Below are 15356 nucleotides of genomic sequence, written 5' to 3' on the forward strand. Positions count from 1 at the left end.
AGACAGTAAACCCACCATCGTCTCAGTATCTTTTGTTTAGCAGCAGGTAAGATTTCCAAAACAATGCAAGCAGTGGGCTTTTATATAGCTTCCAAGAGACACCTTGGGGAGTTTACATTGCTCTATAAGAAATAAAAACAGGACAAGGGTTCCTGGAATATCTCTGCTTAGCAAATATGGGCCAACTAATAATTGCAGTAGTTTGAGGTTGGCAGAAGTCAAAGTGTAAAATAATCTTTATATATTGTTCATATATATACTATTTATGTATTTATACAGTATATATTTTATATAGATATCTTTATATATCTTATGGTTTTTTTTCTTCTGAAAACAGTTTATTTCCTTTCACTTGCAGTCTGACCTAGCTGTATGCAGCTAGCCAGGCAGCTGACAGAAAACAATGGATTATATCATTATAGATATTCCCCTTTATGTTTTAAGGGAAAAATGAACATGTCACCTATCCAAGTAAGTATTTAAGAAGTGCTGTAGCCTAGAAAATGCTAAGAAGGACAAAACAGGTGCCAGTTAATTCTGTATACTTTGGATTAGATTTCAGCTGTAGTCAGTGCCAATTATAAAACTGAATGGAGTGACACAGTATATTAAGGAACATGATTTGTCATATTGTGTCAACATTGCTGGCATTTTATATTTCTAGAGGCAGCAGCCTTGAGCCAACTCATCTAAAGTGCCCCAAAATCTCATTTAACACGTCAGAAAGAGCTTTCATTGTTAATTCTCCAAGTATGGAAGAAATGGACATTGTGACCGACACGTTTTGACATTCATAGCAGGGCTAAACCCTCTTAATGCTGGGATTTAGCTTGTTACAAGCAAATAAGGTCTGAAGCCAGCTCTGCTAGAGAGAGCAGTTCATTGCATTTGTCACGCTGATGGAAGGAGCATTTAATGGAAACAGTATGTAGATGTCTTCAGACATTTTCTGACCTGTTAATTAAACAAACAACTTGGGGCAGAAATACAGAGTTTTTAAGAGCAGCCCCCAAGCCATACACCAAAGCCATCATTTACTGGAGGGCAACTGTTGTCTGAGCACATCCTGTTTATTTTATGCCACTTCTCTGCCCTGCGTTGCCCATGGTCAGGACTTTATCTGTGTATTTGATGGTCCATGGCCGTGGCAGTGGCACTGCCTGCAGCTTGGGCTGCTCTGCCCTTTTTGTGCAGCCCGGGAGCTGCTTAGGCTTCAGTGCCGCTCGTCCCAGAGCTCGCTTTTCTGGAAAAAGCAGGAATTCGACGCTATTTATTTGATGTAACAATATTTTGAGACTTTGAGGTGCAAGCCCACCCTGACAAAACCACGAGGCAGCAGGAAGCAGAGCTGGGGGAGCTGGGCCACCTTCCTGGGCCCTGTGATTTAGGGCTGGCCCTGGGTGATTAGCTCAGAGCGACATGACTGGGGAAGAGCAGCAATGAGAATAAATTGTGCAATGCCACAGACTGCCCTGTTTAGGTTTTGGGGGGCCAACCTGCTCCCCATGGCACTGCTGACATCCCYGCGCAGCAGCAGAACAGTCTGTGTTCTTGGCTAAACTTACTGTAATTGGATACTCTTTTTAAATTTCTCTTTTAATTAAGAAGATAAAGTCATTTTGGCTGCAGTAAAATGTAAAAACAATATTTTACAATGAGGGAGAGATGTATGACATGCCTGACTTTTTTCTTATTACACTGTTCTTACACAACTCATTAGAGGATCTAAAAGCCCATTATATTCTGAGCTAAGCTTGATCGCAGTGTTTCTCCTATATAATATTCTATAAATTTTATAAAAGAAAGAAACACTAGACTAAATTAATGTTCTGAAGCAGTTTGCAAATGAGGACTAGGACTATGATTGCTGCATTTTATGAAAAATGTTCTAAAATGTTATTTTACATGCTATCCTCAGTCAAGGCTTATTTGAAGAACAAGATTTTGACAGCAAAAGTAAATTCACATAATTATCTGCATAATGCTGGATATGTTTTGTTATGATGGTTTAAATTACCGTCATCTTTTCAGCATCTCTCAAGGCRTGAAAGAAGGCTTTCTTCAGTGCTTTTCAGCACAACCAGTTTGGCATATTGAAATACCAGCTATATTTTCTAGGATAATTTTCTTACCTAGCAACTATTTGCAAGTGCAATGAATATTAGGAAGCTCTGGAGCTGGATTCTGCCACCTGCATGCCCTCAGTGTGCAAATTGTTCCACTGAAGCCCATCTATCTCTTTGCATGAAATAATTTTGTGAGCCACAGCATGAAATRTCCTAAGTTAGTACTCTGAATACGTTTTGTGCTCATGTATCTACTCCAGGTAGAAAAGCGAGGGGAAATTTCAGACAAAAGAGAGAAAAAGCCCATAATCCTCATTAACTTTTATGTCATTATTGAAATTTTTTAACAATCTGCCACATGACAGTGAGCAGGAGTCTTCCCTTCCATGTGCTCCTTKAAATCAAGATTGAATGAGGCCTTTGGTTTGAGGATTTTTTACTGAGTTTTCATTACTTTTTTTCATCACTCTGTTATTTTTTTGCTTGGCTGAAAGGAAGAAGCTGGTTGTAGTCAAAACTCTGTAATTAAATGCTCTCTGACACAAACTGTTACGCAGCGGGAAGACCTGGCAAGGAGTGAGAGGCTTCACTGCTCAACACTTGTGCTTGAGCACAAGCTGGGAATTGGGATTGGGAGCACAATCTTGGGAATCTGCCTGTGCAGTGAATGAACCCAWACGCTGATGGAGTCACCTCAGATCCTGCGTTTACTGCAGCTACTGAAGTTTCCTCTGAGTTTCTGACTCCGTTCATACAACTGAGCAGCCCTGCCTGCGTGCACAGCAGTTGGGAATGAGCTGCTCATGTGTGGATTGTTTATTTTGTTTTATTTTATTTTATTTTATTTTATTTTATTTTATTTTATTTTATTTTATTTTATTTTATTTTATTTTATTTTATTTTAGTCAGAAATTGTCTGAGTTCTCTTGCCCACCCTAAGGGGAGCATCCCTGCTGCAGGCCAGTGGCTCTCCATTGCTCGTGCACCCCATGGACTCATGAGAAATTGCTCTTGCTGAAATTTTGGAGGCTGATATTGTGATTTGCTGTGTGTTCTGCGGTGGTGCCGGTGGTGCCTGTGAGTAACTGGAAAAAAAGAGTCAGAGTTTGGGGTGCTCAATCCAAGTCAATCCTCCTCCGTGTTAGCTTCCAAAGTAAAACTTGAGGGGTATTTATAGCTCTATTCGGCATGTAATATCCAATAAAAGGTCACTGGGCAGCATAACGCCAGTTAAAAMAATAAAGGCAGTAATTAATTGACAAGATGTTTTCACTCCGGGTTAGTCTGCCAGAACGTAGCTCTACCTGGAAGATATGAACGGTCTTCCCTCGCTTCCTTCCATACTGCCCAGTTTTAGCACTTCTGAAGCTTCGCTTAATCTAGAGATTATTGCTGAGCTAGTTTGAGATTGCGATGTGAAAATCTCCAGATTATATATGATTTCTTTTTGGGGTCTTTTTACATTAATATCAGCCTGCTAGACCTGGAGCAGTTGATCTAGGACAATTTCTGATGTACAGCTACTACTAACTCATGTTTAAATGCTGTCTGATAGCACATTGATCAAGGAAAGCTATTGGTTACACATCACAAGCTTCCACATCCCAGTTCCTGAGCAATATCCCCGTGGTCTCTGTAATCCTCTTGTCCATCTCGCTTGTGCTATCTTTAAAATGGGAATCATTCTTCCTGTGGGGTTCTCTATTTCCATTTCCAAATCCAGTGGAGGCCAATGATGTCCCTTCATCAGCAAGGGAATATTAAAAATGTAGTTTTGGAGAAGTTTGGCAGTGTGATCGCAGACAAATCAGGCTGCACATGAGGAGCACTGTATTGCTTTTGGCTGCTGACAGCTGCCCATAGTTTGGGAGTAATTAGTCCACCAGCATGGAGTAATTAGTCCACACTTGTCATTAACACAAAGAGCAGAGGATTAAGATGGTGCAGGGCAGGTCCAGCTGCAGTGAACAAGGGGAGATGTCCTGAGCAAGCTCCTTCCCAAAGGGCAGGTGGGCTCGGGAAGGAGGGAAATGCAGGAGCTGGGGGTTATGCTGCTGTTAGCTCTTTTCCAGATTGTGTTAGTTTGCATAGCTGACTGTTGCTGTTATTTTTAAGTGGGTGTTTTAAGATGAGACTAGGCAGCGTGAAATGACAGGGTAGGTGATCCTGAAGCGCATGTGTGCTCATCTATAGAAATAATCATTTAAAACAATTGCCGAGGACTTCCAAACTCGCAGCTGGTGAAATCATCAGACAAACATCAGTGCTGTTCTCCCGCAGTGCTTTCGTGCGCTGCCACGTCTGCCCCTTATCAAATGCTTAGCGAGGGGGAAAGAAGGGGCTATGAGGAAGGAGGATATGAATGCGCAGTGCTGGAGATGCCTTGAGGAGCAGCTTTGCTTCTCCCTGCACCAGCAACACGGGCACTGCCCAGCGCTCCCACACGTGTCTCCTGTCCGGCCAAAACCCTCCCCGGCCGCTGGGAAAGAGAGAAAAGTGGTTGAGAAAAAGAGTTTCTTTGTTACTCTTCACATATGAATAATGTTAATAATTATTAGGGGAGTATTGAACACAGGCAGTGCGAAGACAGCGCGTTGAGTTGGATCATCATGGTCTGCAGCTCACATTGTGAACATCAAGTGTTTCCCATTAGCAAAAAATCCAGAAGTGAACTKGAGAATTAATATTCAACATATATTACCCTGAAATCAATCCTAATTTTAATTAAATAAGCATAAGCAGGTGGCTGAAAATCAGATCTGAAGTCTTCAGTAACGAGCACCATAACCAGTGAGATACCGCATCAGGGTTTGTAATTCATTAACAATCCTGGGAGAGAGCATATAAAAGTGATGGCTCCTATTTTGGAAGGGAAGCTGAGGAGATGTTGGCAGAGAGGCACGGCCGGGGGGATCCCCCCGTGGCAGCTACGAATGCAACTTGGCCGGCGAGCGAGGTAAGGGGGTCCCCAAAGGGACCCCWGTCCTGCTGCCTGTGGCCACACGCTTTGGGGACAACCTCTTGTCACTGAGGCACCAAAAGTTCCGCAGGAACTTGAGGAAAAAAATCTTAGCAGTGAAGGTGCCAGAGCCCTGGAACAGGCTGCCCAGAGAGGCTGTGGAGTCTCCTTCTCTGGTGAGATGAGCATGAATTTGCCATTTTTACTGTGCTTTTTGTTGGGATGCTGAGCAAAGGCAGATGCGGTTAGTGCAGCCACTGCGGTGCTTGGTGCAGGGCGCCCAGCACACGGCCCAACACCGATGGGACAACCCAGCACCTCCTGTGGGAATTGTTGCTGAGGGGCTGGAAATGGGAACAGGAAGGATTCTCTCTGGGTTGGGGAACCTTTCTGGAACTTCCAACAGTCAGAGCTGACTTCAGGTAGCTGCTTCAGCACATAAATTCACCCAGTTTAACTTTGCCATTAAAATTTAAATTAAATTCGGGGTGGGGGAAAGACTCAGAACTTTTAATTTAATTTTCCTTCTTTGCAAAGTGAGCATTACCCTTTTTATATATCTTGATTTTATATAACCAAAGCAACTACTATGGTCAAAAGCCTTTTAGATTTCRACATGTGGTTTTTATATGCTTCGTGAGGTTTAGAGAGATGACGAATTCTCCCTTTTGGACTTTTTTCAAACACTTAAGTTGTAACTATTGGAATCTGCTGTATGTTTAATATAGGTTGGAGAAAGGAAACAGAACCGTAGTTTTTCTAGGGGAAAAGAAAAAATATTTTGACATATTAAAGCCAGGATGTCTCTGACATAATATAGAAGAGCATATTTATATTGACTGTAGTGTCTGGTGTTTTGTATTTGAAATATTCTGCATTTTCTGTGCAATCAATGTTTCATAGAAATAGAGTATGTAGGAAAAATAAAATTTTGCTGCTGCATGGAAGATGCTTCCCGCCCGGGCCAAATCCACACTCCTGCTCACAATCAGCCTTGGCCTGAACTAAGCAGGTCTAGGTGGCACAGGAGGACAGGGCAAGGGCTTAAGCCCTCCCTGCTGGGAGGTTAAAGCTCCACCTAAGCTGGGCTGGGAGCAGCCTGGTCTTTGCCCTGCACGGAGGAGCCTCCAGCTGTGTCCCCAGCAGGACCCCTCGCTCCCAGGATACTGGGGGGCGGCATCCCCAAAGGTGCCGRTGATGACACTCCTGATGTCGCTGCTCATCCAGGCACAGGTGGCCCTGGGGACACAGGCGAGGGGCCGATGTGACCTTGGGGATCGGAGGTTTAAGCACTGCCTATAGCGTTACTTTATCTGAGCTTTGCTGGGAACTTTCATGTTGGAAAAATGCCGGTGACTATCGGGGTAGGGATTGCTGGGCCCTAAAGCCCTCTGGTTCTTGTGGGAAAAACGATTTCTAGGCAGTCCCTGCTCTCCCTAACCCTGATAAAGCCTCCCAGCTGCTTGTGATGTTTTCCCAAAGCTTTAGGACAACAGCAGCTTTTTGCTAACAGATTCCTGCTGGAGATGAAGCTCCAGGGATGGATCTTGGAGGGGAAGCCAAAGCTGGTCACAATCCATCCATCAGGATGGCGGGAGCCCAGGCTGGACGATCCCATCCCCATGTGCCGGAGCCGGAGCTCCCTCTGCTGAGAAAAGGGAAACATGAGCAGGGCCCGGGAGCCACAGCGGGAAACATGTGTGGAGAGGGATGGTGGAGAGGGATGCTGCACCGAGCGGGATGCTGCGGGCCCGGGCTCCCAGCGGGATGCAGCACAGCCGGGCTCCTGGAGCCCTCCCAGCTGCTCTGCCTGGGGTGCTGCTCCCCATGCACGGGGACAAGAAAATGGAGTGTTTGCGGCCACGTCCCCCCGAAATTGTGGGATGATGCTTTGATCTGTGCAGCCCCAGCACCARCGAGGACCAAAAGGTGCTCGTCACATCCCCAGCCAAAATGAGGCACCTGCAGCAGGGTGATAGTGAGGCACCTAGGGACTGGCTCCACATGTAGGAGGACCCCATTGATGGCTCCAGGAGCTGAGGAGCATTTGTGGAAAACACTTAGTGAGATCGGTGTGCTTTGAAGGGGAAAACTACGTTTGGGAATCATTTTTATGAGCATATTTGATTTTTATAATTATTTTAAACTTTATTCTGGCCAGTGTGACATGGTGAATCCCACTGCCCCAAAAGCAGGAGGGGCTGATCCCACCAGCCGTGGGGCCGACACGGGTCCCCATGGGGCTCCCCAAAACATGGGGCGCCCGTTCCCCGGCCCTGCCGGCTGGTGCCACTGCTGCTGCAATGCAAATATTGCCGCTCGCTGCAACAGGGGCTGTGGAATGAACGTCTCCCCCGCTGCACAACAAGAGCCACTTGCGCGAGTGCAAGAATATTATTCCTAGAGCTTGCTAGAAAAATTATATCTCCTTTTTTTCTACAGTAGGGAACAAGTCCAATAATTGATGTGRGAATATTAATGCAATATGCGTGTGTTATCAATTTAGAAAAAGCAGAAGACATATTTCCTTAAGCTTCTAATCATTTATACATATGACCTTCATTTGTACAGCAGAAAGGCTCTTCCTGAGAGCTACAATTTGCTTCAGATGTTTAGCCGGGGTATTTGGCTTGACCTAGTAGCTGCCAAGTTTGGGATTATTTAGCAGTAAAATTAGAAATGGACTTGAGTATGCACCAAAATCCTGACAGGTGTTAATGGAACTCAAGTCAAATATTTTATTCTTTAAATAGTAAAACGTAAACCTGCATTTGTTTAGCTTTGCCTTCCTGCCAGCTATATCAGGTATCTCGTGTGACTGGGATCACTGTTTTCTGTACATGCACTTCATGGCAGTTTCCAGGGCCTGTTCCCAGCTTGGGCTATATTTATAATTTTAGCAGATCTGGGCTCCGTGGGGAATTCCTGGGCAAACGTGCGGTTCCCAGCCCAAGGAGATAGGAAACAAAATTCACTATGCAATATAGCCCAGCTTTTCAAACTGTGCCTAAGGATGCAAGTAGGCACCTAAGAGGATTTTCAGGGGGAAATAAAATCTTGGAGATGCATTTAAAGCAATTAAGGCAGATCTGAAAACCGTACACAATCCTCCTCTTTTATATCGACTTGGGAAAGGTCTGAAAATCAATATTGCACTTTTCATGGTGTCCTTGATTAATAAAAGAGACGTTCTAAGTCACATAAGGCCAGAAATGCTCTCCTAGGGTTGAGTCACTTGGTTTGAATGTGCACTGCTGCTTCAAGCCAGAAGATCTGTGTCAATACAGAAGAATTAACTTTTTTTCTTTTTCTGGCTTCACTACCATTACAAGAATCTTTTTGCCAAAGGATTGRACAGGCTTTTAATTTCAGTAGAAATTATGTAGAAAGCTCGGAGTCATGAAGCCTTCAGCTATATTGGGGCTGAAGTCTACCAGGGCTTGACTAGTTCTGCAGCTGTGAATAGCTGAGAGCCCGTGCAGCCAACAGCCTGTGACAGTGTCAAAGTCTGCAGCTCTCTTTCTGCTGCCTTCTCAGTCCCTTCAAGAAAGGAGAGCCTTCAGTCTGCTTTGTAATTTAGGCATGGAGGAGGTTTTGGTGCAATTCTGCTGCACCAAAGGACTTCTCTCCAGACAAGGAGGAGCTGCCCCCACTCTTTGCTGGGTACATAGCTAGAAAGCCCGACTTGAACATTCCTTCACCAAGGGGGCATTCTCCTCAGCAGCGCCTMTCGCCAGCAGCCTCCTGCCCTGCCTGTTACTCTGCTCTCTCCAAGTCCTGTGTCCTGGTGCCACATGAGAATTTGGGACAATATGTCCATGTTCCACATGGGTCCATCTCGCACGCTCCCTCCCCAAGGCACCTCTGTAGCACTGAGCTCGTGAAGCACTGCAATTAATAAACGGGACGAGAACTTTGGGTTTCTATACAATTAAGGGCTTCATTATATGAGACGTGTTGGGGTCCTGCTGAGTGGCTCCGGTTTGGKCAGCATCTCCCGGTGCACAGCCCGGAGAAGGGCTCCGGCCACTCCGGGGCAGCTCCATGGGCTGCGCCAGRCACCTTTGCCCGGCATTCCCAAAGTGTGCGGCATACACAGAGTACATGCACGTGGAAATGGGGGGGTAATTCACTGGAGACATGATTTACAGCTGTTTAAAAATTATTGTTGCAATTTATTAGTCAAATTGTGTTGCCGAGATTGAAAAAGTATCTGATAGTCAAGGGGAACCAGCAGCTCCATTTCAATTCCGCAGGGTAATAATTTTCTACTATTACAAAGCCTTACTCCAGTTATTATACATATTATTTGGTGGGTTTTTTTACAGCTCCACAATAAGAAACTTGCCAAGCAATAAAGGCCATTGAAAGGCTTCTTTGTGCCTGTAGGAAAAGCTTACATGAGATACTTCCCTACTTAAATGTAATGAAAGGGAATAAATGAAGCACACAAGCAATCATTAACTTGTGCTATTGTGTATTTTAATGGTTTTATTATGGATAACTTTCCAAACTATAGTGTCTCAAAGTAGGGCCTTTGCATTTCCCTGAATCTAGCCTTTTAATTTACAGAAAAACCTGATTCACACAGATTCTGGAATTAAATCATCACTCCAGCTGCTCTGCTTTAAGTTTCCCAGACCTTTGTGAATCATCGTGTGGTTTCGAACAGCCTGGTTGCTGTGACATAAATATTTGTATAATTGATCAAATATGTTTAGATTTGGATGGTCTGTATTTTTAACTAAAAAAATTACATTTTTKGAAGGATTTCTTTAATTTTTAGGAAATGAGATTAATCGTGTTTTTAAGACACCATTTCCCTTTAATGTCTCCAGCTAATTGGAGCAGAGGAATTACTTTGATTTTTTTGTTCCAGCCATTGCAGCTTTGTTGGGCTCTGGATATGTTCTTACTTCATCATCCTTATTTAGAAAATGCTGGGGCTTTTACTGCTAGGCAGTTTATATATAATATGTACATATACATATATATGTGTGTGTGTGTGTATATATAATGTATATATACACATACATATATTTTATATACATATACATATCATACATATGTACATATATATATATATATATACACATATACATGTCTTTTAACACTGTAGGAAAGAGTAGACCTCTACTAGTAAGGCCTCCCTGGCCTTACACTGGCCTTATGTGGCTACCGTGACTTCCCTGCTACTTAGACTTGCCACCTATTTGTGCTTTTTATATATGTCTGTGTGTATGTGTACATATATTCAAATATATGTATATTTTTTCAGCAGAGGGTGGCCTGGTGAGCCAAGCCTCTGTGCCACCAGCCCTTGGCCCGTGGGCTGCTCTAATTTTGCAGTGCCCAAAGTGTCCCCATTTGGTTGAAATCATTGCTGGGCATCTGAGGGCTGTAATGCTGAGGCTTGCTGGGCAGACGGATGATGTTCAGGAATGACAGGACACTTGTTTCCAGTTTTTAATGCTTTCTTGTAAAACTGAAAATATAAAACCAGCCGAGCAAATGGAGATCTTTATATACATGAGGTCTGTGATTAAAAAAATCCTTTTAGTTTCAAGGAAAAAAAAAAAAAAACAAAAACAAAAAAAGGACCAACGAATTAAATGAAAACTGATTAAAGGGACCAACATTCTCAAATTGAAAACATACTTTTCAGAAAAAACAAACCTTCTTTACAAGTTTATTATATAACTTACATTTACACTTTACTGAGAGGACTTACAAAACAAGCTGCTTCAACTGCTCCTCCTTCCCTTAAAGCCTGAATTTCAAAGTGCCACAGCAAAGGAACAGCTTCCAATAGTACCTTACACAGACTATTCATGTATAAAATGGTTTGGTAAATGTGAGGTGTTTATTTAAATGAGCACATATAGGGATACAGACTAAATAAAAGTACTTGAACAACATCTTTGTTATTACATACACAGTTATAGGTAATAATACAGGAAACAGGGCCGGCTCTGTTCTTAGGTGTCTGTATAGATGGAGGGAATGTGATTCAAGCAGTGATCAAAGGCGCCGTTCTGGAAGAAGCCGTTCTCCTCCGGGCCGCTGGAGACCAAGTCTTCAGGGGCGCAGGGCGCTTCGGAAACCGCCTCGTAGCCTGTGAACGGGACGGGGCAGGGAGAGGGTTGAGTGAGGCCAGCGCTAACAGGGAGACAGTAACTGCCACARAGGGCCGTGCCGAGGCCAAGGTGCCACCAACGCTCCCTGTGACGGAGCTGTTAGGGGTGAGGGGAGAAACTCTCCGTCCTTTCCCTCCTTAACCCAAACCTCCCCCAGCAGCTACAGCCCCTCCTGAGATGCAGGCTCCTTGGAAYGGCCCGGCTCCGTCTCCCCTCTGCAAACTGAGCCTAATGGTTTTTGTTTTTCAGGCTTTCTGTCTAGTCCCAAAGGCAAGTGGGGGGTGTGGGGCCAGCATGAGGCAGCCCCAGGCCAGTGACACACTGACCCGGTGGCCTCGCACGGCCCCAAGATCCAGGAATCTCATGCAGGGGATCACGCATGTCTGCAGTATGAAAAAATCRAATTCTGTACTTAATTCTCCTCCTGCATTCGCTTATGACACAGTAATTCACCGTTAACTTAGGGATCAGAATCTGCTGCCAGGCACGCGGTGCAGAGCCAACATCTCCGACAGTCGCACTGCCCGGCGCTGGGTGCTGCTCCCGGCAAAGGCATCAGGGTTTGCTCATTTGCGACTGTTTATGTTATGCTAATTGCTGTTTGATGAGCCTGTGTGAGAGCAGGATGCCTGGCCACGCACGGGCAAAGCCCGAGACAAGCATTCGCCCCAGAAACCATTATTAGATTCCAGAGAGAGTAAACTATCCAAAGCCCTGAACAGAAAATAAAAATTTATTGACTGTTAATGTGATTCATGGAACAGCTGTTTGCCAGTCACATTTGGCATTCCTGTGAGATGAGATCTCATTTAATATTAATGGGACTATAAAATCCTGGAAAAAAAATTAATGCATCGCCTTGATGAATCTCACAAACTTGAATGGCTCTATTTTACACACAAAGAGATGTGATAAGATTTATATATTTCATATATATTTATGTTTTGGCTTTTAAGTATTTGCATACCTCCATAACTACTCTAAAAACAAAAGGTTACGCAGAAACATCTCATAATAACTTAGCTCTAGACAGAAAAAAATCAACTGTTGTTGAAGTTGGTGTCTTGCCATAGCGTTATTCTTTGTGCCCACAATTTCTTTTGGAAAGTTTACTTAGTCTGTTCTTTAAATATTGCAGTCTGTCAATCCAAACTTGRAATTTGATGTTAGCATGAAAAAAACCCTACGTCATAGTAACATCAAACTTATGAATAACACAAAAGCATTCAAAGACGAAGTTGAAACACCAGCTTAAACATTTCCCTTGTGTTGGTTGTGCAATCTCTAGCATGGAATACCAGGCAAGTGCATGCACATCTCGCTCAACGCAATTGCCTTTAATACAAAACAAACAGGAAAATCGCCTTTAATTTAGTGGTGGGATTCAGGCCCCTTTTCAAAAAGCATTTAAACATATATTTTCAGTATCGTCCTTAACTGAGGTGATCTTCTGAATTCAAATGTGAACAAAAAGTCTCTCTGAGATACCTAAGTACAGACTGTGGCAATGGTAGCACTTCCTGGCTCCGACAGGCCTTGGAGAATATTATGTTYGGTTTGGTAATTCTACCAATTCTTAGTTGTGGTTTTAAAAATAGAAAAAAAATCCTCTATAAAAATGAGTACTTATATATTTAAGTGTTTTAGTCATCTAGCTATAATAACTYGTAGCAAAATTTACATTATATAGCTAAATGGAAAAATACAGTTGCCATGAATGTGCAGCAGCACACTTCCAAACACAAAAGAACAAATTAATATTTTTAGTCACATTTCTCAAAGCAGCAACTTTCCATTTTGTCAACATCAGTATTGTAAAACAGAGCCATCCTTTTATTCTTATGTGAGTACAAGTCCCTGACGCCAATATTTTCTCCAGAATTTTGCTCAGTATTGTCTCGACTTGGATCTTTCTGTAGGAGCCTGCCTGAGCTTTCCTATGGGGGTGAACAACGCGGAGCCCAGGCAGTAAAGGTAAGCAAGGTCTGGCTTGGCAGCAATGCCGTGGGTGAGTATTCCAAGGGACATGCAGCATTAGAATAGAGGGAGAATTTGTCCATCAGCCAGAAGGATTAAGGAAAATAAACTTGCTTACTTTGTGGGATTTTTATAGATGCAAACGAATTTCAGCAACTGAGCTTTTAACGCAAACGTATTTTCACAATAATARCTGACATAAAAATGCAAGGTTTTATTCCCCTCTCCTAAAAATATTGTAAGGGTAATTCTTTATAGGCAGAGCAAGTTACCTGTGGCAGCTAGAGGTGCATTGAGCAAGTGGTAGCCGTTGTGCCTGAGGGGAGCGAAGCAGTGCGAGTCCCCGGGGAGCGCGTCGCCCGCGGGCTGCTCCAGCGGGCGGTAGCAGTCGCCGTAGTGGAAACAGTTTTGTATGGAGTGAAAGCTGCCCTGGTAACCTGGAAACAGAGATTGCACACTCGCTTGAGCACGGCTGCCACGGTGTTAGCTCCATTTCTGCAATAGTATTTCATTACTATTGGGKTTTTTTTTTTTTTCAGTCACTCGGTTATAACTATGGAAAAATGATCACGTTATTCTGTACGGCGCAATAATACGAAACCTCCATCAGGCTCTGTCCCACGAGGTGCCGTGCAYTGTGATCCCCATCAAGCAAAAACCTCATGGATGTGCTTAATTTCAAGCAACTGAAGATGTTGCCTGAATGAAGTCAACAGCGCACTTGTTTTCAAAGCTAAGCAGTAAGTACTTCGCTGGATCAGGTCCAGGATGCTCAGTTCCTAAGGGAATGCAGCCATAATGAATTACTGCGAATTTTAATACAATAAGGCAGTATTTTAATGCAAAACACTGCTTTGTTTGCAGCGCAGTAAAGCCTTTTCCCAGCCAGCGTGCATTATTCACTGCTGGACACAGCACTGTTTATTCCAAATACCTTTAAGAGCACCTGAAACCTCTCCTTCCTCAGTGCGCTCCTACTGCAAACCAAAACCCTCCTCTGAACACGGSGGGCCAGCGTCTGCGAGGAGAAGTGGAGCAGAGGTGCAGACCCGATGCCAGACGGACATCAGGGGAAGACTTTGGATTCAGTCAGACGCTCTTCTCGCTTCCAAAAGGTGCCAAGAGAAATCTCTGTGGTCTCTGGCTGTCTCAGTCATGCTACTTTAGGGGCATGTTTGACTTTTTCTGCTCCACATTCCCTGCATTTCTCATCTCCTGCTTTATATATATGAAAATATATATGTAATTACCAACAGACCAGCGATGTGGATATTGCCAGCAGAAGCTGTGGATGAACTGGACAAAGCAAAAGATATTTAGCAGTAAAGGACACATCAAATGCCAAGAAAGGAACTTTACAACTTCTAAGTTTGTGCCAACATCCTAGAAGATGACATTTTTTGCTCCCACAAGGCTGATCTCAAAGCACTCCACAAGACTTAGTACCAAACATGGTCTGATTTAATTCTTCTCCTTCCTCTTGCCCCAGTAACCTCTTCCTGATTAGGATTCCAGGTGCATCTCACATTAATTGCATGTTCAGATTAACTATCCCTCTTGCTTCCCTCAAGGTCCCTTCCGATATGATGCTCCTACTCTTATGGGTGACTTAAGCAGACCAAGTCAAGCCTACAGTTTAGTAGAAAATGCCATCAGGATTTTCCCCTAATTGGCAGGAAAGGGATGGGGTCCTTTCTTCCTTCTGCTCCCTCACTCAGTTGGACTGACCCTTCCCAAGGAACCACCACAAAAGCTCCAAGGGTCAAACTCGGCCCCTCAGCCGCCCGAAGCCACCACGGCTGCGCTYGCCCACTGCAAGGCTTGCTTTGCTGGGCCAGTTGTGCAGCTCTTCAGCCTGTTTATTTAGCAATACGACTTATACCAGTGCCTATCACCATAGAGAAGGGCAGAGTTAGCTCCTTGGCAACTCACTGCATGTAAAAGCTCTCCCCTCATAAGAAAAAATCKGTCTCTTTCTGCATTCTCTCTTCAGTACCAAAGTTTGATCAAGTAGATAATATCGGGTAAAGCTCAGGGTCTCGCTGTTAATTCCAGCCATATTTTTAAAGTGGTTGTAAATCTGGCTAAGTGAGGCCGTTCTGCAACAGAAACGCAATGAACTCATCTAGTGGTGAAAGATTTGCTCCGAAGTTTCACAATTTTATATGTGTTTTGGCTGCAAGTGCAWGGATTAGTTGCTTCGTTTCTTGAGAACCG

General features: G+C 43.8%; 1 protein-coding gene across 1 annotated transcript in view; it reads right to left on the reverse strand.

Annotated features, from left to right (window-relative positions):
• Positions 1-10606: 10606 nt before the first annotated feature.
• The window catches only part of GLIS1 (GLIS family zinc finger 1), a 168478-nt gene continuing 163728 nt past the window's right edge, over positions 10607-15356 (reverse strand). Inside the window, exons 10-11 of the mRNA XM_026054095.1 lie at positions 13412-13576; positions 10607-11140 (exon numbers count right to left, since the gene is read on the reverse strand). Coding sequence (XP_025909880.1) covers positions 11004-11140; positions 13412-13576 — 302 coding nt within the window. The 3' untranslated portion in view covers positions 10607-11003. The remainder of the gene's footprint in view (positions 11141-13411; positions 13577-15356) is intronic.

The sequence above is a fragment of the Nothoprocta perdicaria genome, unplaced genomic scaffold, assembly GCF_003342845.1.
Source record: "Nothoprocta perdicaria isolate Ctin4 unplaced genomic scaffold, notPer1 scaffold_0, whole genome shotgun sequence".
Taxonomy (NCBI): domain Eukaryota; kingdom Metazoa; phylum Chordata; class Aves; order Tinamiformes; family Tinamidae; genus Nothoprocta; species Nothoprocta perdicaria.